We start from the raw sequence: 26,943 nt of genomic DNA, 5'->3' as shown, positions 1-26,943 counted from the left end.
AGCAAGCAGCTTGCTATGGGGGCACTCAAGCCGCTGCTCTGTGTCCATTCAGACACGGAGCCGCAGCTTGGCCCTGCCCCCTTTCTCTCATTATTGGCTCACAGACTTTGACAGCAGCAGGAGGCAATGGCCCAATCAGGAGGAAGCGTCCCAGACAGCCGGGTCTCTTATGCAACATCGCTGGATTGAGATGGGGCTCAGGTAAGAACTAGAGGGGCTTCTGCACACAGGTTTTGTATCTTAATATATCAAGATACAAAACCTTTTGCCTTTAGAACCACCTTAAAAGGTTTTTGGGCCCAAAAACACAGAGTTACAAAATTAAAGACACTATGTTCAGGTGATATCAGGACCAACCTAAAACTATGGGATTTTGGATGTTGAGCATTTTGGAGGGTCGAGCTACAAAATGCTCAGGTGTGAATGGGGCCCTTGGTTCTTGAAGAATACCAAAGATAACGAGGTTATTAGGGCACATTAGCATCAAGGTGGTATAGCAGGGGGAAAAGGGAGGCGTCCCGACAAATCTAAATGCACTATAGTCACCAAAATTTTCAAAGCAGAATTTTACAGTCATTGTGTTTTTCATAACCTAGAAGATAAATAAGCTACACAGACAAATGACAAGAACATTTAGTCTTCAGTGCAGGTCAGTGTAATTTTACACACCTGTTAGGTCCCTCTCACAGGTCTGCTTTTGCCAACGGCTGTGCAGCACAGTGATAGACACCACTACATATACAAGTCAATATCTGAGTTGTTAAAAGGCACATGAGGCACACAAAGTGGATGTATATCATTTGTGGTTATAAGGGATTTGACAAAGAAGCATCCGCTTTGAAATGCGTAATCCACTGGGAGACTCAGAGTGGTCCTTTTCTCCTCCTATACCAGCCGCACGCTTTAGTGTAGACATAACTTCTGGGTAATGCGACTTCCACTGAGGCCAGCTCCCTGGGGATGCACACTGCCGCCATCTGGTTGGTTTCGATCCAGCAGCCCAGACATTGATAGTTTTGCAGCTCCCTGGTTTTGGTTTCCCCAGCTTTCATTGGCCCCAAGGATGGGTAATGTTGAGCCCCATCAGCCAAGCCTAACAGCATCCCAAGGTGCTGCAGCAGGTCTCAGGGTGAAGAGGTTGACATTGGACACATTGCTTTTAATTTTACGTCTTTTACTATTAAAGTGGACCTATTCACCTTTATCAGTGATATGGTTTACGCCTTCACATGGACCACCTATGATTTGCGCAACCTTCTTGCATACCTTTGTGCGCTACATTGATCGACACTCTTGCAAAACAAGCAGTTTTGAAATTTTTATTATGATAGCATACAAAATTTTATTTTACCAATCAGGAGTGCTTTATTAACCACTTGAGATCCGCGCTATAGTAAAAAGACGTCTACAGCGCGGATCTCAATTTCCGGGACTACGTCTATTGACGTCGTCCCGTGTACGAGCGGCCTGCGCGCCCCCTGAGGGGCGCGCGCGGCGCGCTCTGTGATCGGCGAGTCCATGAGACTCGCCTGATCACCGATCCGTGAAAGGGGTCGATCCCGACCCCTTATCACGTGATCAGCTGTCAGCCAATGACAGCTGATCATGTGATAGAACGGAGCCGGTAATCGGCTATTATTCCTCCTCGCGCTGACAGCGCGAGGAGAAAAAAAAAAAGCCGATCACCGGCGGCCGTGATCGGGACATCAGTCCCGATCACGGCCAATAATCTAAGCGCTCACCTGCCCCCTGCCAGTGCCCACCTGCCCCCTGCAGTGCCAGTTTAATAAAAGTTAGTGCCCCCGTCAGTGCCACCCAGCAGTGCCCACAGTGCCACCCACAGTGCCCACAATCTGCCTAAAAGGTGCTGCACCCCAGTGCCGCCCATCAGTGCCCAGCAGTGCCGCCCAGCAGTGCCCAGCAGTGCCGCCCATCAGTGCCCAGCAGTGCCACCTATCAGAGCCACCTATCAGTGCCCATCAGTCCCATCTATCAGTGCCACCCATCCGTGCCACCCATCCGTGCCATCTTATCTGTGCCCATCTTATCTGTGCCCATCTTATCTGTGCCCATCTTATCTGTGCCCATCTTATCTGTGCCCATCTTATCTGTGCCCATCTTATCTGTGCCCATCTTATCTGTGCCGCCTTATCTGTGCCCATCGGTGCCGCCTTATCTGTGCCCATCGGTGCCGCCTTATCTGTGCCTATTAGTGCCGCCTTAACTATGCCTATCAGTGCCCACCAGTGCAGCCTATCAGTGCAGCCCATCAGTGCCCACCAATGCAGCCCATCAGTGCCCACCAATGCAGCCCATCAGTGCCCACCAATGCAGCCCATCAGTGCCCACCAATGCAGCCCATCAGTGCCCACCAATGCAGCCCATCAGTGCCCACCAATGCAGCCCATCAGTGCCGCCTAATCAGCGCACTTCAATGAAGGAGAAAAATGACCCGTTTGCAAAATTTTAGAACAAACTATTAAAACATGATTTTTTTTTTTTTTGCATCTTTTTTTGTTTGTTTAGAAAAAAATAAAACTCCGAGCTGTAACTAAATACCACCAAAAGAAAGCTCTATTTGTGGGAAAAAAATGATAAAAATTTCATTTGGGTACAGTGTTGTATGCCCGCGCAATTGTCATTCAAAGTGCATCAGCGCTGAAAGCTGAAAATTGGTCTGGGACTGAGGGGGGGTTTAAGTGCCCAGTAAGCAAGTGGTTAAACATACATATAATACAAAATCTGCATACAAGGCATACCGTTAACATCGTGCCAAGGTCGTAAAAACAATCATAATGAACACTGAGGATCCGTGAGCCAAAGGATAGCTACGACAATGATATAACCCGCTTGGGGGGGAAAAAGGGGTGGAGGCAAGACAACCGATAGCAGAAAAAGAGAAGAAGAAAGGAGGAAAAGAAAACAGAAAGGGGGGGGGGGGGCGAGAAGAGAGAAGGATGGAGGAGAAGCTAGAGAGGGGGGGGGGGGGGGGAGGAGAGGGAGCTCACCAGAAAGAAGCAAGAAAATGTAAGAGGGGGAAGACACAGGGCACCTCGCCACTCTCCGCCCATTATCCAAGGGTAGGTCCAGTCCAAGGGGACCATACCTTGTCAAACTTCCAAGGACATCTCCTACTTAGATAAGTTAATTTGTACAGGGGCAACACAGCATTGATTTTATTCTCCCATGCAGACACCCTAGGCGGAACTGGGGATGTCCATCTCACCAGAATCTCTCTCCTAGCATAAAAACAAAGGATAGAGATAAGGATCTTACTGTGGTGTGACCTCTGAGCATCCCCCTGTACTCCCAGGAGAGCAAGTTCCAGGGTCCTAGGGACCGACAATTCCATACGGACTTTCATCTGTTCAAAAATCCCTTCCCAGAAGAGCGCCAAGGATGGGCACTCCCAAAACATGTGTAAAAACGAGCCGAGACACGTCCTACAACGGGGGCAGTACGGGTCCCTGTCCGCATACATCCTAGATAATCTAACCGGAGTGAGATACACCCTATGAAGGAATTTAATCTGCATTAGTTTGTCACCCGCCGCTATCATCACCCTGGGACCATGATGTAAACAGTGCTCCCAATCTTCCCGAGTGAGCGACGGTATATCACCATGCCATGCCTCCCACAACCTAGCCATCCTGGGAATATCCTTTGGCAGTAAAGTACCATACAAGGAGGAGAGGGGCTTTCGTAGTTCACTATCAGATAAAAGATCCTCCACTGGATCCAACTGGAGCAGGGGGGGGAACCAGAAATTGGGCCCTGGCTGCATGACGTATTTGAATGTAGCGGAAATACATCCAACCTGGTAGATCATGTTTCCCAGTCAGCTGTGTAAAAGTCAGTAGGGTGCCGTTAGGCATAATATCCTTAAGTGTCATTATCCCATACCTAGCCCACACCCGGTGGTCCGGAACCATACAAAAGTGTTGCAAATTGGGGTTACCCCAGAGTGGCTGAGCGGGAGACCATCGTGCGGCAATCGAGAATCTACGCCTAGCCACAACCCACGCCTTCAATGTAGTTTTTGTCAGAGTGAGCCCTCGCCCCTTTATACACCAGATCCTGAAGATCCCGTCTGGTACCCACCCGCGCTGCCTCCACATGCACCGCAGCATTAGAACGACTCCCGTCCAACCACCAGTGCGCTGTAACCAATATTGCCGCCCAATAATAGGTCCGCACATCGGGGAGGGCAAGTCCCCCCAAGTGTGTAGGAAGGCGCAAGGTAGCCCTGGCCAGACGAGGGGTCATACCATTCCACAAAAAGGAGGTAAGGTGTCCATCCAGTTCACGAAAAAAGGAGGCCTGAACCCACACCGGACTATTTCTAAAAATGTAGTTGAGTTTGGGTAGCAACACCATCTTAAATATACTAATGCGACCCAAGAGGTTTAGTGGCAACCCAGCCCACGACCGAAATCGGTCTTTGACAAAACGAAGTAAGGGGCTTATATTAAGTCTGTAATAATGAGTGGGATCTCTAGATACCAGCACCCCCAAGTACTTGAAGGACGATACCCATTCCAAAGGGCCGGAATCCAAGCCATCACCCACCCCTCCATCCAAGGGAAGCAAACTCTACTTCGACCAGTTAATACGGATACCGGAGTGGGCTCCAAACTGGTCGAAGATCCGTAGGGCGGCTCCTAATGAGGGGCCAGCATCCCTCAGATAGAGCAGGGCATCATCCGCATACAGCGAAATCTTTTCTTCCACTCCACCCACTATCAGTCCCTGAACTCCCGGGGACTCCCTGATGTAAATCGCCAGGGGCTCCAAGGCCAAGGCAAATAACCCGGGGGACAAAGGACACCCCTGACGCGTGCCTCTGTGGAGTGGAAACAGCTCCGAGAGCCGATCGTTGGTGCGCACCCTAGCCCGGGGCGCCTTGTAGAGCAATTGCAGCCAACGCAAAAAAACAGGGCCAAACCCAAAGCAACGAAGCACCTCCCAAAGGTATCCCCACTCCACAGAGTCAAATGCCTTTTCTGCGTCAAGGGACGCCACCACCCGGGAGCCACTATGGTCATGCGAGATAGAAAGATTAAGGAAAAGACGACGTATATTGATGTCCGTGCCTTTACCAGGCATGAAACCAGTCTGGTCGGCATGGATAAACTTCGAAATGACCGATGTGAGAACCTTCGCTAGTATTTTGGCATCTACATTTAGTAGAGATATGGGTCTGTAGGAGGAGCACTCCTGCGGATCCTTACCCGGTTTGGGGATAAGGACAATGACCGCTTCTTCCATGGACTCAGGAAGGGCATCCGCCGTCCCGAGCCCCAAGAAAAGGGCAGTAAGTTTAGGGGCAAGGAGCTCCATATTTTGTACATAGAATTCCGATGGTAGCCCATTCATACCCGGGGCCTTACCTGGCTGAAGCACCCCAATCGCCGCCTGTACCTCCTCCAAGGTAATATCGCCATCCAGCATATCCCTGTCCGTCTGAGATAACATAGGGAAGGGGATCTGCTGCAAATAATTCCGCGTCTCTGCTGAGTCAGGCCCAGCACGAGAAGTATAGACCCCTCTAAAAAATTCAAGGAACCGAAGATTAATGGCAGCAGGGGAAGACAGCAGATCCCCAGTGACATCCCGAATCTGAGCTATATGCGTGGATCCCATCTGCCCCTTTGCCAGCCAGGCCAGCAGCCGCCCATTCCTATCACCGAATTCAAAGACCCGCTGCCTAGCGTGTAGCATAGATTTTTTAGTCTGTTCCACCCTACACAGCGAGAGCTCCCGCAACGCACCCTGCCACCGTAAGTAGTTAGAACCGCTGGGATCCAAGATGCAGGTCGCCTCTCTTGATCGACACTCTTGTGTTCATAGACTATTGTTATAATCAGCTGCACAAGGTTTGAACTACTATCCCCTACTGCTAGGGTGTTTAGTGCCATGACATACATATACAGAAGTTCTTTATTTTTTTTTATTTATTTTTTTGTAGGCCTTCCACAACAAAAAAGCATACCGGTAGGTTATATGGTATTAAGCTAAATTGGCTGCATTTTGAATTTTCTGTACAGAATTATATGTCGGGAGCTGTATCTCACTAATAAAACCCAACTAATAGTTACACCAGATCAAAAAGATCATGGCGCTCATACTCAGTGGCAATACACAGACCAACCTTCAGTATGCAATATTTTAAAGACGACACGATATCAAATACTTTTGATAAAAAAAATAAAAAATACAGTACATCTCTGCAATACATGCACATTCTTCCATGTTTTATCCTTTTAAGAACCCAGCAAATATAGAAAAATACACGTTAACCTTGCCAAAAATTCAGGGAGCTCCTAACTTTGAGCTCACAACATTGCTGCACTGAAATCCCAAGCAGTGTTATAGGACCTGCCTGTTTTCCTCACTAAACAAGACAAACATCAGAGCAGACCACCCTATTCAATGACCAAACTCTTTGTATCACACTTGAAATGTACGAGGAGGGAGGAGGACCAATGGAAGATGAGGAGTGGGAGGAGGCGATGGAAACCTGCAACGATGCATCCCCCAAGCTCTCAGACAAGCTGACACAAATATACATTAGAGCTGCAACTAACGATTAATTTGTCTGTCGACTAATCTATCGATTATTTCTTCGATTAGTCAACGACTATCCGATTATTATTTTTTTGTTTTATTTTTTAATGAATCTAGTGGTTTTTTTTTTTTATTAGCTAATTAATCCTTTGGATAACCTTGAGAGTATTGGATTGGCGGGCAGAGTATTGTATTGCATTGGCTGGCAGAGTATTGTATTGCAGACTATTGCATTGGCTGGCAGAGTATTGTATTGCAGAGTATTGCATTGGCTGGCAGAGTATTGTATTGCAGAGTATTGCATTGGCTGGCAGAGTATAGTATTGCAGAGTATTGCATTGGCTGGCAGAGTATTGTATTGCAGAGTATTGCATTGGCTGGCAGAGTATAGTATTGCAGAGTATGAGTATTGCAGAGTATGAGTATTGCAGAGTATGAGTATTGCAGAGTATGAGTATTGCAGAGTATGAGTATTGCAGAGTATGGAGGGATGGCTGCATCCATCCGACCTCTCCCCTCCACTGCACAGATCAGTACAGAGAGGGGAGAGAGAAACAGTTTGTTTACAAGTGATCGCTCCATCGGAGCGATCACATTGTAAACGCCTGGGTGTAGAAAGATGGCCGCCGCTTCGGAGCTAGGCCGAAGCCTCTCCTAAGGCCGAGACCGCGGAGCGCTCCGCGGATCGCGGCATGTGCGCACGGATCGGTGACGATCCGTTGCACCCCTAGGGACGGCGGCACGGAAGGGGAGAAGAGAGGGGGACGGCAGCACGGAGGGGGAGAAGAGGGGGACGGCGGCACGGAGGGGAGCAGTAGATGCTAAGCACTGCCCCCACTGTGACGCATCGACGCCCTGCACGCACGTCGACGTATTTTCTTAGTCGACGTAGTCGACGCGTCGTGGCAGCTCTAATATACATACTTCATCGGGCTTACCTCACCCCACTCAGAGTGGCTAGATACAAGAGAGAGTTCAATCCACCACATGCCCAATGTGTGGCCTCGAAACAGGCCCATTCTTTCACCTCATTTGGTCTTGTCCAAAAATACAAGGCCTTTGGAAACAAGTTGTGACCTTTCTACATGACAACATGGGTTACCCCCTATCACTAGACCCAAAACAGTGTCTACTTGGGATATTTCTCGATGTTCCAGACAAATATACAAAAATATTTCTCCACGAAACTCTTTTCTCAGGCAGAAAAATCATAGCCAGAAAATGGATGAGATCAACACCCCCAGACATCACAGAATGGAAGGTGGACATAAACGCAACCCTCCCCTATAAGAAATTCCTTTACATTAATAGAGGATGCCCAGATAAATATAATAGGATATGGAACCGATGGCTACAGGAATCTGAAACTTGTGCCTAATAAAAAAAAAAAAAAAACTCCTGATACAAACACATCAATTTTCGGAGAATGTTGTATTCCTTTATTTTGTACCATGTGACAAGGACAATCACATAAGAGTTCACTGACACCAATAATTGTACTATGCATTGTATACCTACCTTAAAATAAGAAGGCATAACTGTATGTAGGTTGTGCTTAATGTGTATGCACTTTTTTTCAATAAAACCCTTTGTTTAAATGGGGGAAAAAAAAAAACGTATGAAGAGGAAATGTTAAAACTGTTGGTGGAGGAGAAAAAGGCTTATCAAAAGAAAAAGCTGGTTACCTTTGTCGTATAGTTAAATCGGACTCTGTCGGATCAATGTAATGTTTTAGAATCTCGCCAAGTGTTCTGTCATCTGGAACCCTACCAAATAAAATCAGAAATCAAACACCTAAAACACCTGCACTGGTAGCTTGCCATAAACATACAATTAAACCGATTCTAAAACACCCTTACCTGCTCTGTGCAATGGTTATGCACAATACAGCCCTGATCATCATCTTCTTGGTTCCTCCCCCTTGACCAGTGCCCCCAATATAGCAAGCTGTGTGCTATGGGGGCACTGGCACGTGCCTGCTCCTGAGCCCTGCTCTATGCATTCGTAAGACACAGAGCTGCACCTTTGCCGCCGCCACCCCCCCACCTGTTGTCACCTCATTGGCTTTATGTATAGAATGCATTAATGGGAACACACCCCCACACACCCCCCCCCACCTTCCGCCTTTACAACAAATTTAGGACAATCCAATACTTAGATAAAGCATATCCAAAACACAAAAAATAAAAAGGAATATATTGCATCTTCTGGTTCCTAGATGTGGGATCAGTTTTCTTTTTTTCCAGACCATTTTGCTAAATTTCACCTGGTACTCCTGTAAATAAAACACTTCCTGTCCCTGAGTGGCTATGCTCACTTACCGTTCTCTATGGAGGGAGCAATGGTTGTTGCCAAGGCTGGACCTTAAACATGTCTGTCTATGCCCATCTCCAATATATCAGGGTAATTGGATTTTACACAAGATAGATACACAATGGTTTCAGCTTCCAGTTCATATCATAGGAAATTACAAGGATTCTCTGGCAAGCACAGGTATTTTCTGTACTTGCTATAAATGTCCTTCGCCTTAAAAATCGAATAGCCACCCCATTTAGAGCCGCGAAGAGTCAACATTTACTTTTAGTTCTTAGGTTTAGTTATCCTTTAATTCAGGATTTGAAGTTCAACACTTGTATTTTCACATATAGATTTGTTAAAAGGCTTGTAGTTTATATAATGATGTAGGTCCCCCCCCCCCCAAAACAAAAGTAGAAATTGTAATTTCTCACAGTCTGTTTAGGACAAGTTCATGGTAATGATACCAATTTTGCAGTTTCTATATACTTATGCTTTCCAAGGACTTTATAAAGTTCTAAGACCAGATCAGTATCTAGGAAAGCAGATCATGTAGAATTCATACCTTTTTTCTGTGTATTCTGCTTTACATTGAGGAAACACAATCTTCAGGTGCCAAAAGAATCTTTGCTCTCTAAAATGTAGAAAAAAAAAAAAAGAATAAAGATGAATCTTGCTATTTCAGCAACTTTGATCCAGACACAATATATTTGTATACATACATACATACATACACACACACACACACACACACACACTTCACAGGCTACTTAATATGTGAAGCACCATATTATTTCTAGATAAGTCCTATTGTGGAAATAAGGACAGTTTGTGAGAATCATTCCTGCCCTGAACATTGAAACCTGCTAATTTCGAAATATTTGGTTGCTAAGCTGGTTTGTTGTGAAGCCGTCACATCACTACGTTTGAGAATTACATAAAACAAAAAGCGTGTATTTATTGGATAGAGACTGTATTTTCATCCAAGAAACAACTCTTGGTAATGTTTCATAAAAAACACGCCTCAACTCCTGGCTCCGTCCCTGTGAAATTCTACCACGTCACTAACGTGATTTGTCTCTCTATATACTCAAACGGCTTTTTATATTTTCTTAGACTAGTATTACCCAGGCTCAGGATAAAGAAACACCCATAGTTTTATGTCCTGAATATATGTCTGGAAAATGCTGACATTTTTGGATTGATGTCAGTTTAGGCCCAACCTGTCTGAAGCCCATTACAAGCTGTCGCCTTGAAAAATGGCTGGACCTCTACCACGATTGGTCATGAGGCTTGTCTGCCAACATAATGGATCTAATTTATTAAAGCCTAAGAGGGAAGAATTTTTCACCATAATAGCCAATCAGATCCTCCCTTGCCTTTTTCCAGGGCAGGATGATGAATGAAAGACCACGTCAACTGGTGTGGGTAGAATCAAGACATTGATTCTTTCATTAATATTTCCCATTATGTATTTAAAAATTATATGAAGTAAATGGTCAACACCCACATGCAAAAACATGACAGAACACTTAGGAAAAAAAATAGCAAATAAGGAGAAGTTTCAAGGGAGGAAATGCATGGATGAGGCTGTAGGAAAAAAAAAATAGCAAAAAAGAGGAAGAAGTTTCAAAGGAGAAAATGCATGGAGGAGGAGGATGTACTGATCCTATAAAGTCACCAGAGCATCCACTGCTTGATTACGTACAAAATTCCTGTGCTTTTAGATGGGGCAGACGTCACCTTTGTTTTTTTTTTTTTTATGTGAACAAGTGGGAGTAAAACCCCTCAAAAGGTTTTACCACAGAAACGGGGGCAATGATAGCTTCATTAATAAGACCCAAGTTGGCTTGACAAAGATCTGGTAATCAGTGAGGTAAAAGGAAGGTTGGAGGTGAGAACCTGAGGAAGGAGCAGAGCAGAATTCCAGCTTGTAGAACTAGAATACAACCTCCTGCATCCAGACATCTTAGATGAAAACAATTTAAGTTTCCACAAAGGTTAACAAACCTTCCCCCATTCTGAAAAGCAGGGGGCATACCATGCCTAGGAAGGTTTGTCTGTCTATGGATTTAATTGACTTTAAAGCCTCAAATATTGTGGGTGGACTAGTAGCCAAACATGGGTGGGTCTTGTTATGTATGATGGGAGAGTGGAGAAAAAAGGCATGCATCAGTAGCGTCCTTGAGAATGGTACGGTAGGGTATAAAAAGACGTTGTCCCTCAGATGCTCTGTGGATCAGCTGCTTCTTAGGATGTGGGTTTCGTAGTCCAGCACTTCAACCCAAGTGTGCACGGACAGGAGGCCCATGAAGGAAAGGAGCTGGGAAGCCTTCAGAAGCAAATCACAACTGTAGCTTAAAAAAGGTACAACCATTTGCTCCAAATGTTCTAAAACCAAAGAATCAACCACAGCATTAGTAAGATCTTTTTTAGGAGAACGATTAGTCATCCAAAGTAACAAACCAGATGGGATGATATGCAGGGCCTGTCTGCAAGAACACGGCTCTAGAGAAGCGTTTGAATCATGTTTTAGCTCAGTCTTCAAAGACAGGTTCATCCTGTTCCAGTATGGTAGTCTCTTGGTTAAAGCAGAACACTGCCGGATGAACAGCAGAGGCAGGCCTCTTTTTGAAGAGAAGTATGGACCTTTATTTTTGCCGATTTATACTTACCTAGGTGGATGCAGCGTCGCTCCAATGCTGCATCTGTCCCCCGCAGGCCCCAACACTCAGAACCGAGCAACCACCGCCGATCACTCGGTACTCTGAGCTCCCTGAGCTGAGCCGGGTGCTAGTCCAGGCATATAAGCAGATCCCAACTTCATTGCTGCAATCTTGCTTGAGCCTGGACCAGCTCTGTGACATCAGCCAACAGCACAAACTGCACTCCTGTGATTAACAGAAGTACAGCCAAACAAGCTTTGGCTGTACTTCTTTAACAAAGTCATCTATATACAGGTACAAGGCTAATAAGCACGCTGAGGGGAGCAACAATCTTGTCAGGGTGTTTCCAATCTCTGTAGGGAAGATTTAGAACAGCAGGTGCACAGGGAATGTCTTAAGCACCCTAAAAGACCAAAACTGGGATTAGCACTTGTAGAGGCAACACTTTGATCATCTAGTTTCAGAGTGGTGAACATTGCAATAATAAAAGCTGAAAGGGTTCTTAATTTGGGAGTAATGAAAGAAAACCAACTCATCACGAAGATCAGATACAGAACCTGTGGCAGGTGGTGTGGGAGCACACTTATGGCCTCTGCCAGGATCACTGACCACATCATGGAGGACCTTTATGCTCAAAGTTTAGGAAGGGACTACAGGAAGATTCCATGTGTGAGCTTCTATGGAAACAGCGTCAGGTGGGAACTGTACAATAAGTGTGTAACGTTTCATAAGAGATGTTTTTTAAAATGTGAAGTCAACCACTATCCAGTAATATATTCCATCTACAACAACCAAAAATACAAATCAGAGAAAACAACATTGATTACTGGCCAATTAAAAAAAACATGTGCAAGTCATTATCAATGTATTTCCCACTTGAAAATACAAGGGTCAGGAAACAAACGTGCTCACCTCACTCAGGAGATGCTGTGCAGAGCACATAAAAGGGAACAAAAGAGCACAAACATGAGTCAATGATACAGGAAAACAATCATAAAGGTTATTCGAGCGTCAGGTAGGTCAATCCTGCAACTGTGGAGACTGCCTACAACGTATTACATGTATGTATGGTATACAGCGACTGGTCAGGCCAATCTTTTTGCATGCAGGTGGGTTTGAAGCCAAAATACACTTTTTGCATTACAAAAGTATTTATTTTGTTTAGCAGCTCTAAATATAAAAAAAATAAAGCTTTGGCTACAACACTTATCTTCTTTCCAGCACTGTGCCCCCTGCCCCCCCCCCCCCCCACACACACACAGACCCACTGCTGAAAGATACAATGCCCAGTAGTCCTTTATTGGGCAAGATAGAATCCCAGGGTCATTCAACCCACTCCTACAAGCCCAAGCTGTTAAAGTGGTTCTCCCTATCAACTTTGCTTATTTTTTAATCCTCATGCTGCTAGCATTAGTAAATGGATAGAAAAGTTTATCACATTTACTGATTTTAAACTTTTTTTTTTAACACACATTTCTTCAGTTACTTCCGGATTTCTTGCCAAGGCAAATTATGTCATACATTCCAGGAGTCTTCAGGAGGGGAGGAGGGGTTTTCTCAGCCAAGCACACTCTCCTGCCTGAATGGTTGAGCTAAGGGCAGAGAGATTCCAGGAAGTAAATGATTCATGAATAATTTGCCCTTACTCAAGATGGCTATGGCCAGAAATGCAAGGGGTGTTTTTCAAAAGCGATTTTTCAACAAAAAGACATGGATAGATGGGGGAGTTTGATTTTAATATTTAAAAATTAATGAAAAACTTGCCAAACTACACTATAGCTGAATGAGAGCTACAGCACAGCCAGTTAGTTCTGGGAGGGCATTCATTTCCATCCTCCCATGCTGCTTGCGCTTCCTGCTCGCCCCCTGGAGTGCGCATACAGATGGGTCCGTGGTGGCTGGTCTGAGTGAGCCAGCGCATTACGAATTAAGGTAAAGGGCCAATCACAGCTCCACTTTACCACGTGATCACTTTGTCAACAAGCCGGTGTCATGCCCAGTTCAGCTCTCTCCTCACATTGGATACAGTGTATGAGGAGGGGGAAGGAGACACGTAGCAGCAGTGTTAGTGGGCTGGATTTGGTGTGCCCTACAATGCTCATCAGTGCCCTACTGTGCCACTACAGTGCTCATCAGTAGATCCTCATCAGCGCCCGTTAGTATCGCAAAAGAATTAGTGTTTTCATTTTGCTTCCACATATTTCAAAAACTTGTTGGAAAAAAAAATGACACGTTCAAAAGACTCATTATGCCTCATAGAATATATGTTGGGGCGTTTCCTTTACAAAATGGGGTAATTTTGCGGACGTTTCTATAGTCCTGGTGCTCCAGGGCCTTTAAAAGTAATAGGTGGTTAAGAAATTAGATGGTGCTCCTTGCATGTTGGGCCTCTCTATATGGCCAGGATGTGAAAAAGTCTCACATGTGGTATCGCCATACTCTAGGAGTAGCATAATGTGTTTTGGGGTGTAGTTGCAAGCATGCATACGCCATGTGAGAGAGAGAGAAAAATAAATAAAAAACAAAACAAAAAAAACAAAACAAAAAAAAAACACACCCCTCTTGCCTCTTACTAAATACTTTGGAATGTCTACTTTCCAAAAAGGGGTCATTTGGGGGGGGGGGGGGGGGTATTTGTACTTTCCTGGCTTGTTAGTGTCTCAAGAAATGATAGGCCATCAGTACATCAGGTGTGATCAATTTTCAATGATTGGCACCATAGCTTGTAGACTATAACCTTCATGTGGTAATACTTGACATGTTCAGCACAGATGCAGTAAGTAAAGCAAAACAGTCAGCTGAAAATACTTAAAAAGCGGACTTCCACCCAAAAGTGGAAGCTCCACTTATCAGCCTCCTCCCCCCCTCTGGTGCCACATTTGGCACCTGTTTGACAGGTACATCATTCGGATAGTTTGGTCCCCCTCCTCCTTCCCCCGCCACGACATTCAGAAAGGCTTCACTGATGGGTTCCCTTACTATGAATGGTGACGGCAGCACCCGAGAGCCGATAGAAACATTGTCTGGGGTGCGGACATCGCTGGATTCCAGGACAGGTAAGTGTCCCAATATTAAAAGTCAGCAGCTACACTATGTGTTTGGGGGGGGGGGGGGGGGATTGACTCCTCTTTAGGAAGTTAAAGTGGAACAACAAGTATGGATATTTTCAGTTACATTGGTCCAGCTTGGACCTATGTCCCTATGAATAGATCATACCTGTAGGGTCCTGTGGCTAGTGGTGCCCTGCTACTCTGAACACTGGAAGTCCACTGCTTGGCATGGGCGCTATTTAGAGATCACTCAAAGTCCTGTGCCAAGTGGCTGTCCTTGTGCATTGTGAAGATAGGTCGCCCACTTGGCACATGCAACACTCAGAGAATGCTTTGCATTCTCTCAATAAATGTAAATGGTTCACCAATTGGATGAGATATGGAGGGGGCAGCCGCATGGGACTCTGAATGGCACCCATACCCAGCAGTGGCACCTCTTGTGTTCACAGAGCAGCAGGGCACCACTGGGCATAGGACCCTACAGGTATGATACATGCATAGGGATTTAGGTCCAGGCTGGACCAATGTAACTGTAACAATATCCATACTCATTATTTAAATATTTATATCTGATCCTTTAGCTTTACTGTGCTGAACATGTCAAAGTTCATCACAAGTATGACAACATGAAGCTAGTGGAGATCACTGGAGTAGCAGTCTATTAGAGTGATTACCTGCATCCAGTGGGGGTCCCACATGTATGCTATGTGCACAGTTACATTCAATTATGGATTATGCAAGACAGACTATTCAGATTCTTGCACAATTCCAGTTGTAACCAGTTCCCTCTAGCTACCTAAGACACGTTAAGCTTCAAGGAACGTTCATTCTTTTGAATAACTTTCAGCCATTCCTAATCTGAATGTTTCAGCAGACGGTTCAAAATAATGTGGAAATATGTCATAAACCCTGAAGGAAAGGAAGCCAGAAAACCTCCAAAAACGGTCAATAAAACCATGCCCGACCACTGCCGACTTTATAGAGCGCAGTGCTGCAAACTTCTAGGTTACGCTGTATAATAACACCGCAGCTTCTGAATGTCCACATTCCACTCAGGCCCGACACCAACCAAACAAACCAGGCCAATCCACTAATGGGGGGGAAGCTGGGACAGCCAGCACAAGCAAGCTTTGTCAGTAAATATTAAGGCGAAGGCAGTCATAACGGCAAAGGCTGCTTGAATCAAAATACATCTTTTAAACACTCGATCCAATGTTTTGATTCCAAGTCCGTTTCCCTGAACAAACATGGCTTGTACAAGAGGCCTGTGTGAGCCGCCCGCTCGCGGGGTGCAGAACACGGGGGAGAGTGTGAGCTGCCGTTGGCCTTTTTCAGATTCCTTTGGAAAGTTGTAATGTTTGTTAAGCAATAACTTGGAGCCTCAAAAAGCTGAAAATCTCTCACTGATTTCCATTTGGTTTCCGCCCCTGGAATGAAGGAAAACACTGAAAAAAAAAAAAAAAAAAACACCACACACACACACACACACACACACACACACCTCTTTGAAGCTGCAAAGTTCACATTTGCTAAAATTATATTATAGAAAATGAAATCAGCGACACAGGAACACAATTGCTATATTTGCTGTCAGATACGTCTTCAAAAGGTTAAATATCCGTTTACAATCTGAACAAACTGCTCACCGGAATGGAGGTCCTTATTTTTGCACTAATTTGCAAAACTGCTAAAACTGACCAACAGCTGCTGTTATGATTGCAGACACAAATATTAGTGTAAAATGGCTTTAATGGAAACTTCCCTCTCTGCCGGTGCCACCTGTAGTGGAAGAGTTTGATTAAAAAATAAATAAAAACAAATTTAAATTAACCTATTCTGCCCTAAAACATTTCAAAGGTAACAGTGCTGTGGTGGCTGCAACTATCTGTGTTAGCAATACATCAATGGATTTATAGACTATGGACCACCTTGGATTCCAGGCCTAGACTGTACAAGGGGTCTCTTCATCAGCCAGCACTAAACCTTGCTCCCGCCTGATGCGTTTACCTCCCACTCCCATCTCCAATGTGAAAGGCAACAATTTCAGTGGGCTTCAGATGCTCTGGTCTGCCATTCAAAAGATGGACAACATGGCAGAATAAAAGCCCCAGGAAGGTACCGGCTTAATCCAATTTGGCCAGAAGTTATAGGCCCCATATGGACCTAAGGGGGTTTCACAGAAATAAAAAGGAATCCATCTGAAGACTAAACACAGGCATGTTGCAGCCTCAAGGAGGTTGCACTTCACAATTTGTCGCAAGGAAGCTACCCATTATGGCAGGTCGCCACTCTTGGGGCTGCACGTCGCAAATCCTGAGGGCACACGTTGCTACTCTCGGGGCCCACAATGGGGCTGCATGCCGCCACTCCTGGGGGCCCCCCCAATGGGGCTGCATGCCGCCACTCCTGGGGGCCCCCCCAATGGGGCTGCATGCCGCCACTCCTGGGGGCCCCCCAATGGGGCTGCATGCCGCCACTCCTGGGGGCCCCCCAATGGGGCTGCATGCCGCCACTCCTGGGGGCCCCCAATGGGGCTGCATGCCGCCACTCCTGGGGCCCCAATGGGGCTGCATGCCGCCACTCCTGGGGCCCCAATGGGGCTGCATGCCGCCACTCCTTGGGCACCCAATGGGGCTGCATGCCGCCACTCCTTGGGCACCCAATGGGGCTGCATGCCGCCACTCCTGGGGCCCCAATGGGGCTGCATGCCGCCACTCCTGGGGCCCCAATGGGGCTGCATGCCGCCACTATGTTACAATTCAATCATACAACCTTTGTGTGATCAAATTTAAAATTTACCAAAACTATGTAAAATGAGAGAAATAAGTTGGTCCACACTATCCCAGAAACACATTACTATTATAGGTACCTCATCCCCTAATAATTCTGCAAATGTAAAATGAGGATCTAAATTACCCAACCAATTTGTATACAATCATACAGGCCCTTGCACTACAAAGTTACTTGCAGATTGTATGATCAAATTGTAATGCGTGTTACCTTTGTTAGTGAAAATACTGCTTTCAGCCCTCACACTGCAGTGACCCATGCTGGTTGAGTAAAAGCCACACCGCTGAATACAAGTGTCATTACACAGACGAGGAAGGGGGCAGGTTTGACCAGTTCTTTTTATTAATGGATTAGAGTTGGTGCCTAAAAGACTACACAGTCGTATTTAGAGACCATGCACAACTGATGTAACAGGAAATTGGATGCACGAATATGTAAATGGAGATTGTTAGACCCAATTCAATGCAGACATTTGTGCTAAGGCCAATGAATCACAATTTTACATGGAGTGCCACATTCTGGGAAATATAATGTCACATTACCGCTACATCTGATAAACAGTTTTTACACACACTTGCTACAATATTTTCAATATGAAAGCAAAGTGAGATCTTCTACCTGGACTATTTTTTATATGACTAGTCCCAATGATACAGTAAGGGACTTTGTACCCTCAGCATCCCTCTAGACATGAAATAAACTTGCACTGCAGCAAGCCGAAGGACATCGCTGATGACATAACCCTGCAAGAGGCTACCTGTAAATCACACTGAAGTTAGGCGTATAATTCTGGGAAAGGGAGACAATTACAGGAATGGGAGAGGAGTATTCTGAGAAATCCTGTTTAGAGATGGGATACTACACAGATCAAGGAGTCCACACACCAATCATTGTGCTTCCATATTACTTTACAGTAAAGGGCATACAAAGTTTGACATTTCACATCATCGGGTGCCTTATCATAGAAAAGTAGTGTTGCAATTTTTGCAGAGACAAGAATTTATAATTTTGTAACTGAGAAAAGTTGCAAATTAAAATGGAAAAGTAATTTGATAACGCCAGGTAATTATAAAATACACACATGAATGCAGCTTGGTAATCATTAATACACCATAACATATATACAAAAATGATCAGGCGAGACGCTGTGCAAAGAGCATGCTGATAGGAGGGAGAAAGCAGAATGGCGGAGAGATACTCTCAATCTTTTGCCTCTCCTTTTACTGACCAGCCACAGGCCGAGGAAGGGACAAGACTTTACTTTAGGCCAGATTTACATGTGCAATAACATTTGTTGCCCCACCAAAAAGCATTCCACAACGGATCACTTTTTAGAGGCAGTTGACAGGTAGCTCAGAAGCAATATGTTATCTCCTGACCCCAGAGGGGTGGTGGTGGGCAGAGAAAGATGCAGCATTCTACCCTACAAGACAGGGTTGTGCTGTGGGGAAGAGCTTTCTGAATCTTAGGATTGGATGGACAGAAATACAAATCCAAGTTCAAATTAGCTTTTTCTGGGGTTTTTTTGTGTACAGCTCTAAAGTATATGTAAACCTCCAATCCCAGTTGACGCCTTCTGGAGGAGAAAACGCATTGGGCGGAGTCAGCGGTGACATCAGCGCACACGAAGTGTACTGCAGGCGCCCGTGCCACTACGACACTCTGTGCTATTTTACAAGAAAATAGTCTGTAGGTGCAGTTTTATTTAAGTTTTTGTTTGAAATGATAATGCACCCTCAGTCCTTTCATTTTTATATCCACCTGTGAGCTGGGAGTCTGATTACTGGAAGTTCCATACATGTGGCAACACAGATCGGTGTTCTCCGCTGTGATCAGCATATATGCGCATTGACCCTTGGTATCTGGTAAGCGGCTACTTTATTACTTGCGCACAGTGGCGATGCCCTCAGAGCTTTGAAGGCTATTGAAATGTCATAATTTCAGCACCAATTCAATACGATTTGGGACCATCTGACTGGTTGTTATCAATCACCAATATAGCCAATTTTGGGACTTTTCTTGCTTAAAACAATTTATTTTATATTAATTGTGACATTTATATTTAAGAATATTTGCATACAATTTATATGCTTTTGCATCACGGTTTCGTTCTCATTGTGGAATTTTATTAGTGTTTTTTGTTTCCCTTTTTTTTTTTTTAAGGTTCAATATATTTATTCACCTTTTCTCTAAAATAAAAAAAAAATAAAAAAAGTAGTTGGGGGTACAGAATAAAGAAAAAACAGGCGGTATATAAGGTGGTGGTTGAAAGCCACCGCCACATTTACAGTACATAGAATCAATTTATAAAATGCAGGTATCATAATGTAGAGGTTGCAATAAATATCTCAGGTGTGTAACATATCTAAGTAGTCAGGTATACAGAATTACCATAAACCTGAGGTGTGGGGGGGGGGGGGTAAAGTGGGAAATAGAAAAGAGGGAAGGTGGGGTGGGGTATAGATGCACATTCTGTGCCACTGTGGTAGTTTTCCCCGACATGGACGAGCTCAGATGGCCGTTCACCTGTGTGAGGTCATCAAGACATCTGGACCATCTACACCGGTATTTTTCCGGCTGTCAATTCTAGGTGGTTGTTCAGCTCATCCTTTAGTAAGTCTATTCAATAGTCTATCTAATGCCAAGTAGTATACCCAGACATACGACAGTATCTTGTGTTTATCCCAGTCTCCCTCTCTGGCATGCATCTCCTCCATTAACAATCTCATTGAGAATGGTGATCCACCTATGAGGGGGGGGGGCCTCAGATTTCCAGTATTTCGTGATCAATTGTCTGGCTGCAGATAGAAAAAACCTAAGAAGATTGGTTTTCTGTGATTTAAATGGATCCCGGTAGTATCGACAATAGGGCTATTTTAGAGGAGAGGTCCATGGAGATTTCATATATTTCATTATAAATCGTGAATATACCTTTCCAGAAGGGGTGAATCCGAGCACGTTCCCACCAGATATGAAGGCATGTTCCTTGTCCTCCATGACAGCACCAGCAGACATCAGAAGCACTGGGAAATATCCTGTGAACCGAGACCGGGTCCCTATACCACCTGGAGAGTAGCTTTTAATTTTTCTACTGTGCAAAGTTGGAGATTGAGGATTTGTGGGTGAATGTGAAAGAGGTCCGCCACTCCCCTGGAGAAATGTCCATGTCCAGGTCTCTGGACCATTTTTGTGTGAAGGTTGGGAGGGGGGGGGGGGACGTTATGTGTGGGAGAGGATTTCCTTGTAAATTATAGAAAGTGTGTCTGGGAACCTGTGAGAGACCACACATCTCCTCAAAGGTTGTTAGGGTCCTGTGTATGTGACCTGATAATTGTAGGTTTGAGCAGAACATTTTGAGGGATATCATGGATTTGTTGCTCTTTTTTTTTTTAAATGCATCACTGATGAGTAGTGTTTTCTTCAAGGCACACAGTCAATTTATCCCACATTATCTATAAGACTTGGTCAGCTTGGTGTGCAAATACTAATGCAGCACACTTTATTTTCAATTATTATATGTAAAACCCTCACCTTGTAAAACAACCCATTTAGTGTAAAAAAGAAAAAAGGCAAAACATGCATGCGTATGTGCATCTAGGATCTATATCCATCTAGAAAAATACACAATATAAAATAACTTTTTAAATTGATCACATCACCCTCTGTTCTCAGCTGCATAAGGAGTTCAGGGAGGAGAAACAGCAACACACTGATCTTCCTAGTGAATGGCTGTGTAAGGGGGGGGGGCAGGTCTGATCATTGGAGGGGAGCAAGCCAACGTCTCAGCATAGCTAGAGAACTGACCATGCCATGTTCTCATGCATAGTGTTGTCAATTTTTAATAGGATAGCAGAGGGACTGACAGGAACACCAGAGATTTCACATAAAGGAAGCAATCCAAAGAGAACAGGATACGTTTTCATACAAGTACAACAGGTACATATCAGGAACATAGAATGCAGGGTTGACATTCTTTACAATAAAAAAAATGGCCTAATTGATATACTGTATTTATTGGCATATAACACTCACCTTCTCACACCAATACTTACATTTTAGCTGCCTCGGAGGGGACAGGGAGGGGGCAGGACGAGCGCCATCAGATTATATACAGTGGGAATCTCCTGTTTACTTGGCAGCCTCTGTAATAGGAAGTCCAGTCTCCTGGTCCACCATTGGACCAGTGTTCTGTCTATCATAGAAGATTTTCACTGTATGTAATGTCGGCACTAATCCCGCCCCCTCTAGGCTGCAGATGGGCATCAATCAGGCTGCACTGATGGCAATGGTGAGGTTGCTGCATTGATGCCAATGGTGAGGCTGCAAATGGGCATTGATAAGGCTGCATTGATGGCAATGGTGAGGCTGCAGATGGGCACTGACCCTTAATTTGCTTCAAAGTTCCTTATTAAAATTTTTGTTTTTTTTCCTGAAACTTCCCTTTTAAAATGAATGTGCGTGTTATACGCCGATAAATATGGTAATACATATGATTATGTGTTATGTATTGTTCAGCGTGTATCTCTAGCCATTATTTGATACACCAATGAAGGGTTAGGACATCTGTCAGGTTTTTCCAAAGGGGACACCTGTTCTGAAAACTACTAAGAGTATTTCCTCTTACTTTTGGAGGAACTTCTCACTTCTGATGGCGTCTTCAGAACAGGACATGAACAGCAAAATAAAAATCCAAAAGGTTCTAATCATTCTCTTTTGTAACTGTGTGAATGTTTTAAGTATAGATACGCTAACCAAAAGTGGCCGATATTTTCAGTTAGAAAAAAAAATATGGCTTATTGTAACCTTCCATGTTGGTTTGAAGAGCTGCAGTTTAGCAAACAAATGAAAAAAAAACAAAAACCAAGAGGTTCAAAACAGTCCAACTGGTCCAAAACAGACATATTGGCTATAGATAAACTAACAAAATGCACAGGGTAGCACAGTGGCTAAGCAGTTATCACTTTTGTCTAGCAGCACTGGGGTCCTCAATTCGAATCCCAACCACGGCACTACCTGCCCGGAGTTTGAATGTTCTCCATGTGCCTGCATGGGTTTCGTCCGGATACTCCGGTTTTCTCCCACACTTGAATGACATTGCTGGTAGGTTAAAGTGGTTGTAAACCCTTACAACACACTTTGACCTACAGGTAAGCCTAGATTAAAGCTTACCTGTAGGTCCAAGAAATATCTCCTAAATCTACACGGTTTAGGAGATATTTGCCGAAAGACAGGCACAGCTGTCTACGGCGCATGCGCCATAGACAGCTGCGCTCAGGCGCACTGAGCGCGCCGCGGTCAATGGTGATATGCCGCGAGTGGCGGCTCTCGTGCGTATGCACGGGAGTGACGTCATCGCAGCTTCGACGAATGACAGCGGCGGAGGAGCGAGACCCACCGAGAAAATGAATGCGGTGGACTAGAGGCAGTGACATCGCTGGCTCCTGTGTCAGGTAAGTGACACATAATAGGCTACTACTATGTGATGCATAGTAGTCCATTATGGTTTACCTTTGCAGGGAATGAAAGAGGAAGTAAACTCATCAGGGTTTGCTTCCTCTTTAATTGCCTTCTGTCTACATTGGCTTTAGTATCTATGAATGTAAGTTAGGGACCTTAGATTGTTAACTCCTTGAGGGCAGGGACTGATGTGAATGTACAGTATATGTAAATTTCCGGCGGTATACAAGTACCTGTAATAAATAAATGTGGTAGATGTTTTCAGTTTGGAACAAAATACAGCTCAATGGTGATGTCCGTGTTGGTTTGGAGAGCTGCAGCTTACCAAGCAAACGTGCAGCTTTTCGCCTTTGCTGACTAAAAATGTACGTGTCTGACCAGACTCGGCTACTTCAACTTGGGACATCCTTGGTTTTCAGAGTAAACAGTCCCTTCTATATAAACATAGCAATTTTCCCTCCTCTCTGAATCTTAATGCATTGGCCACATCCACTTATACAAACACGAGTCTGTGGTTGGAAGCCAGATGAATAGTAAACGAGCAGCGATGGCCTGTTTGATGTGGTTAGTGGAAACCAATTCTTGGTTGAAGACGAGGCCCTGGGCAGTGTGCTGCCTTAAAAAAGAATGTGTTATGGGGAACAGTTTATTAGCACGGCTCGCGACCACAAAAATGCTGCGACAACAAAAACAGTGAAGTGGACCTTTCATGGTATATTGAAAATTAGACTTGGTATTGGGAAGCAATAAAGCTATTCAAAGTTGAAGGAACTATATCAAACGTTTGGGCACAAAGAAAGCTGCATAAACAGCGACACTCCTCACCTAAGATCAACGAAAACCAACAAGAGGGCACTAAGTGAGACCACCTTACAATTCTACTGGGTGTAAAAGGAGAAGGAGAGACGTTTAAGCTGCAAAGTACACAGAAACTTTCCAGCAGAATTCGCACAAAATGCTCACTTGGGTGAAGAGGGAGTCCGCATCAGAGGACCATATCCCAATTTAGTCAAGTATAAAAATCCCAACCAAAATGGAAGAGGAAACAATGGACAATGTGGGCTGCTTCTGGTGCATAAGGATGACAAGTTAAAATGTTAATCTAGCAAGTAATCAAAAGCACCATAGTGAACCTATAGAGCAGCCAATGGACATGATTGCTCCAATTTCTGAACAGAAGAATTATATAGGACTCCAACCAAATACTCTGCTATTGTCTATGGTATATTATGACTATAGGGCATTTACTGTACTTATAGCAAAAAATAAAAAAACTTCTAGGATGTAAAAAGAGAAGCCAAATCACCTAACCCAAGCATTGTCGTCCCCATCTAGACAAGTGTTTCTCAACCTTTTTTTCAGTCAAGGCACCCTTTAACGTTCTACACAAGTCTCAAGGCACCCTATTTTTACAATGTAGCAACATCCATACACGTAGGACACCCAACATTATGGGTTATTTATTCTTCCAAGGCAAATACACCTTTGCACACTGGTAATGACTAGTTGTCCACATTTCTCTTCTCCCTCACTCAACTAATGTGACCCCAGTACTGATAGAGAGGGGCAGGCGAGGGGGCAATCTAGGATGCTCTGCAGGGGCTCAACGTCCTCTTTATCAACCGATGAGGTCAATGATTGTTAAGATACCAGCAGGTAGGTGGTTATAATGGTGCACAATGAAAACCTGAGGCTTTGTGTAACTAAAAGGCAGGCTTGATCCATGTGCAATTTTTGAGCAATTGTTAGGCATTTTGCAAAGGCAACCCTTTAAGAAACCTGAAGGCACCCTGGTTGAAAAACACTGGTCTAGGCTTCCACACTAGCGCATAGACAGGCATGGATGTTCCAGTAGGAAGGTGACGAGAGGGCGTGGCAAGTATACAAGGCTGGGGGGGGGTTGGGGATGAGTATTTTTTAGTTGTTACCGGCTCCCACTTAATACTAACCTGCCTGTAGTAGTCTTCGATTTTGGAGTGAGCTGTACCTTCCTGATGAAACACCGCTGGCTTCCCACTGCGCATGCCCAAAATTGAGTGGTGTAGGGAGACCGATTCTGAAGTCTCCTGTGATACGTCACACATCCCAGGAGACTGCAGGACCAGTCTCCCTGCACCACTCAATCTTGTGCATGTGCAGTGGGAAGTTGGCTCCAACTCCAGGATGGAAGTGCTGGAGATCCAGCAGCAGTTAGAAGGACTGGCTACAGAAAGGCAGAGCAGGAAAGTATAACTTTTTATTTTAATTTTTTATTAACATTTTTCTTTATAAAACAATCACTTTAAGCTCGCCATAGCTGGATCGAATCATGGGACCAGAAGATATTTGATCCATCTACGGGCAGGCTGGTTGTACCCAAATCGATAAACTTTAGGTACAGCCAGCATGTAGGATTTTTTTTAAATGCAATTACTGACGGCACCTATAACGACCATCAGTAATCATTACATTTTGCCAGCCGGGAAAGCTCTCCACCAGCAGAACACAAAAGCGCTGCAGGATGGATTCTCGCCATCAACACTGTGTTGATGGGGGGAAAATCAAACGATTTTTTTTACCTTCCACCCATGAAAGAAAAAAAAAAAAAAAATCGCATAATTATGGGCTGCTTAAGAAAAAATAAAAACATTCTAATACCTTAGAAGTTACACCTCTGGGCACAGTATCTAGTAGTTTGTAATTCAGTGGACTACCTCCCTCACAGAGGACAGACGTACTTCAGAGAGCCAAGGCCATTCTGCACCTGAGTACATAGCTGCATGAATCCCAAAGCAACATCCTGCCACATCATACGCAGCCACAGACACCCCTCTCTAGTCTGTACCATCAGCTGTCCTGTGTTTACCACCATTCCTTGAACTGCCTCCAAGATGTGCCACTCCGACTCTCTGCATGTGAATGAAGGACTATGTTTACCGAGCCAGGAATTTTCACGTTTTCATTAGGCTGAAGTATACAGAGGCACACACATTCTGCGGCGTGGAAAAAGAATGGACTGTCAATTCAGTTTAATTTGGCAGAGGACCATTACATTTCACATCCTGGGGTTACTCTCCGCTAACCAGACTACACCTTAATATATGCCTCGCTGAGGTGTGAATAGTCTCGACCAACTGTGATACAACTTACACGCCATTCAGAATTCCAGTGACAATCACAAAACAGACGCAGAGTAAACATCGGGCCGAACCAGACTGAATTCATCAGAGCTCAATGCATGAATACATACTGCTCAGGGTAAATGATCAGGATGTTTACATATCCTTATTCCTGCTACTGAAGGAAATGATTAGACTTTACAGTCGGTGAATTAATCAACTCGAGAGCTCAGGAGTACATGCATGCAAATCATTTTGTAATCTGAGCATTAGAAGTCTAGCTTCAAGGAAATGCATGAAAAGAAGATAAACACTGAACTTTCTATAGTACAAGCTACATAATCAGGTCTACATAACCTTAAAGATCAACTCCGGGCTCAAGACAAAATTACCCTTGCAACAGAACCTTTGTCCATTATTTTGGGGGGGGGGGGGGGGGGGGGGAGATTTACATTCGTAGTATGTATAAAGATTACATTGTTTTATGCTTTCAGGGCAACTCGCATGCTATTTATATTTTTATGCATGCACTTCAGTATTCACACTGATGAGGTATGCATTACAGTTTAGTGCAGCGTATATGTTTGATTTTTTTCATATTTGCACAATTTGAGAGGCGTGTTTAACGCTACCATCTATCCTTATTACGCTTCACCGAGCATCTGGTGAGTGGAGGCTCGCAGGACCCTTCTTGTTTTTGGTTAATATGCGCTTATATATGTTTTCTGGATCCCAGGAAGGGGTGCCGGTTAGTAATACCTAATGTATTATGCTAGGCTTATCCCCAGTCGCAGGCAGGCTCTCAATAAGTGCTAATGCCTTTCTGGCATGGAAGGTTGCAAAATGTGTATGGTCAGGGGCTGGGAGGCACAAAGAGCCCCTGGTGATGTGACCCTCTGGGGGTTGACGCCCTAGGGGTTCCAGAAATGCACTATGGTTTGGGATTCCACTGAGTTTCACCAGCACTAGGATGTGTCACTTTTCTACTTTACACACACTTCTTGGGCAGGCCTTCTGGCT

General features: G+C 44.5%; 1 protein-coding gene across 2 annotated transcripts in view; it reads right to left on the bottom strand.

Moving 5' to 3' along the window:
• Positions 1–26,943, bottom strand: part of ZNHIT6 (zinc finger HIT-type containing 6) — a 53,673-nt gene that overhangs the window by 10,038 nt on the left and 16,692 nt on the right. For both annotated transcript variants that reach the window (XM_077450313.1, XM_077450312.1), the window contains exons 6-7: positions 9,428–9,496; positions 8,253–8,333 (exon numbers count right to left, since the gene is read on the bottom strand). In XM_077450313.1, coding sequence (XP_077306439.1) covers positions 8,253–8,333; positions 9,428–9,496 — 150 coding nt within the window. The remainder of the gene's footprint in view (positions 1–8,252; positions 8,334–9,427; positions 9,497–26,943) is intronic.

This window comes from Lithobates pipiens, unplaced genomic scaffold (assembly GCF_037356315.1).
Source record: "Lithobates pipiens isolate NorthernLeopardFrog02 unplaced genomic scaffold, aLitPip1_a1.2 Scaffold_23, whole genome shotgun sequence".
NCBI classification, from domain to species: Eukaryota; Metazoa; Chordata; class Amphibia; order Anura; family Ranidae; genus Lithobates; species Lithobates pipiens.
Note: the sequence above shows the minus strand (reverse complement) of the source record. Positions and strands in the feature narration are given on the sequence as shown.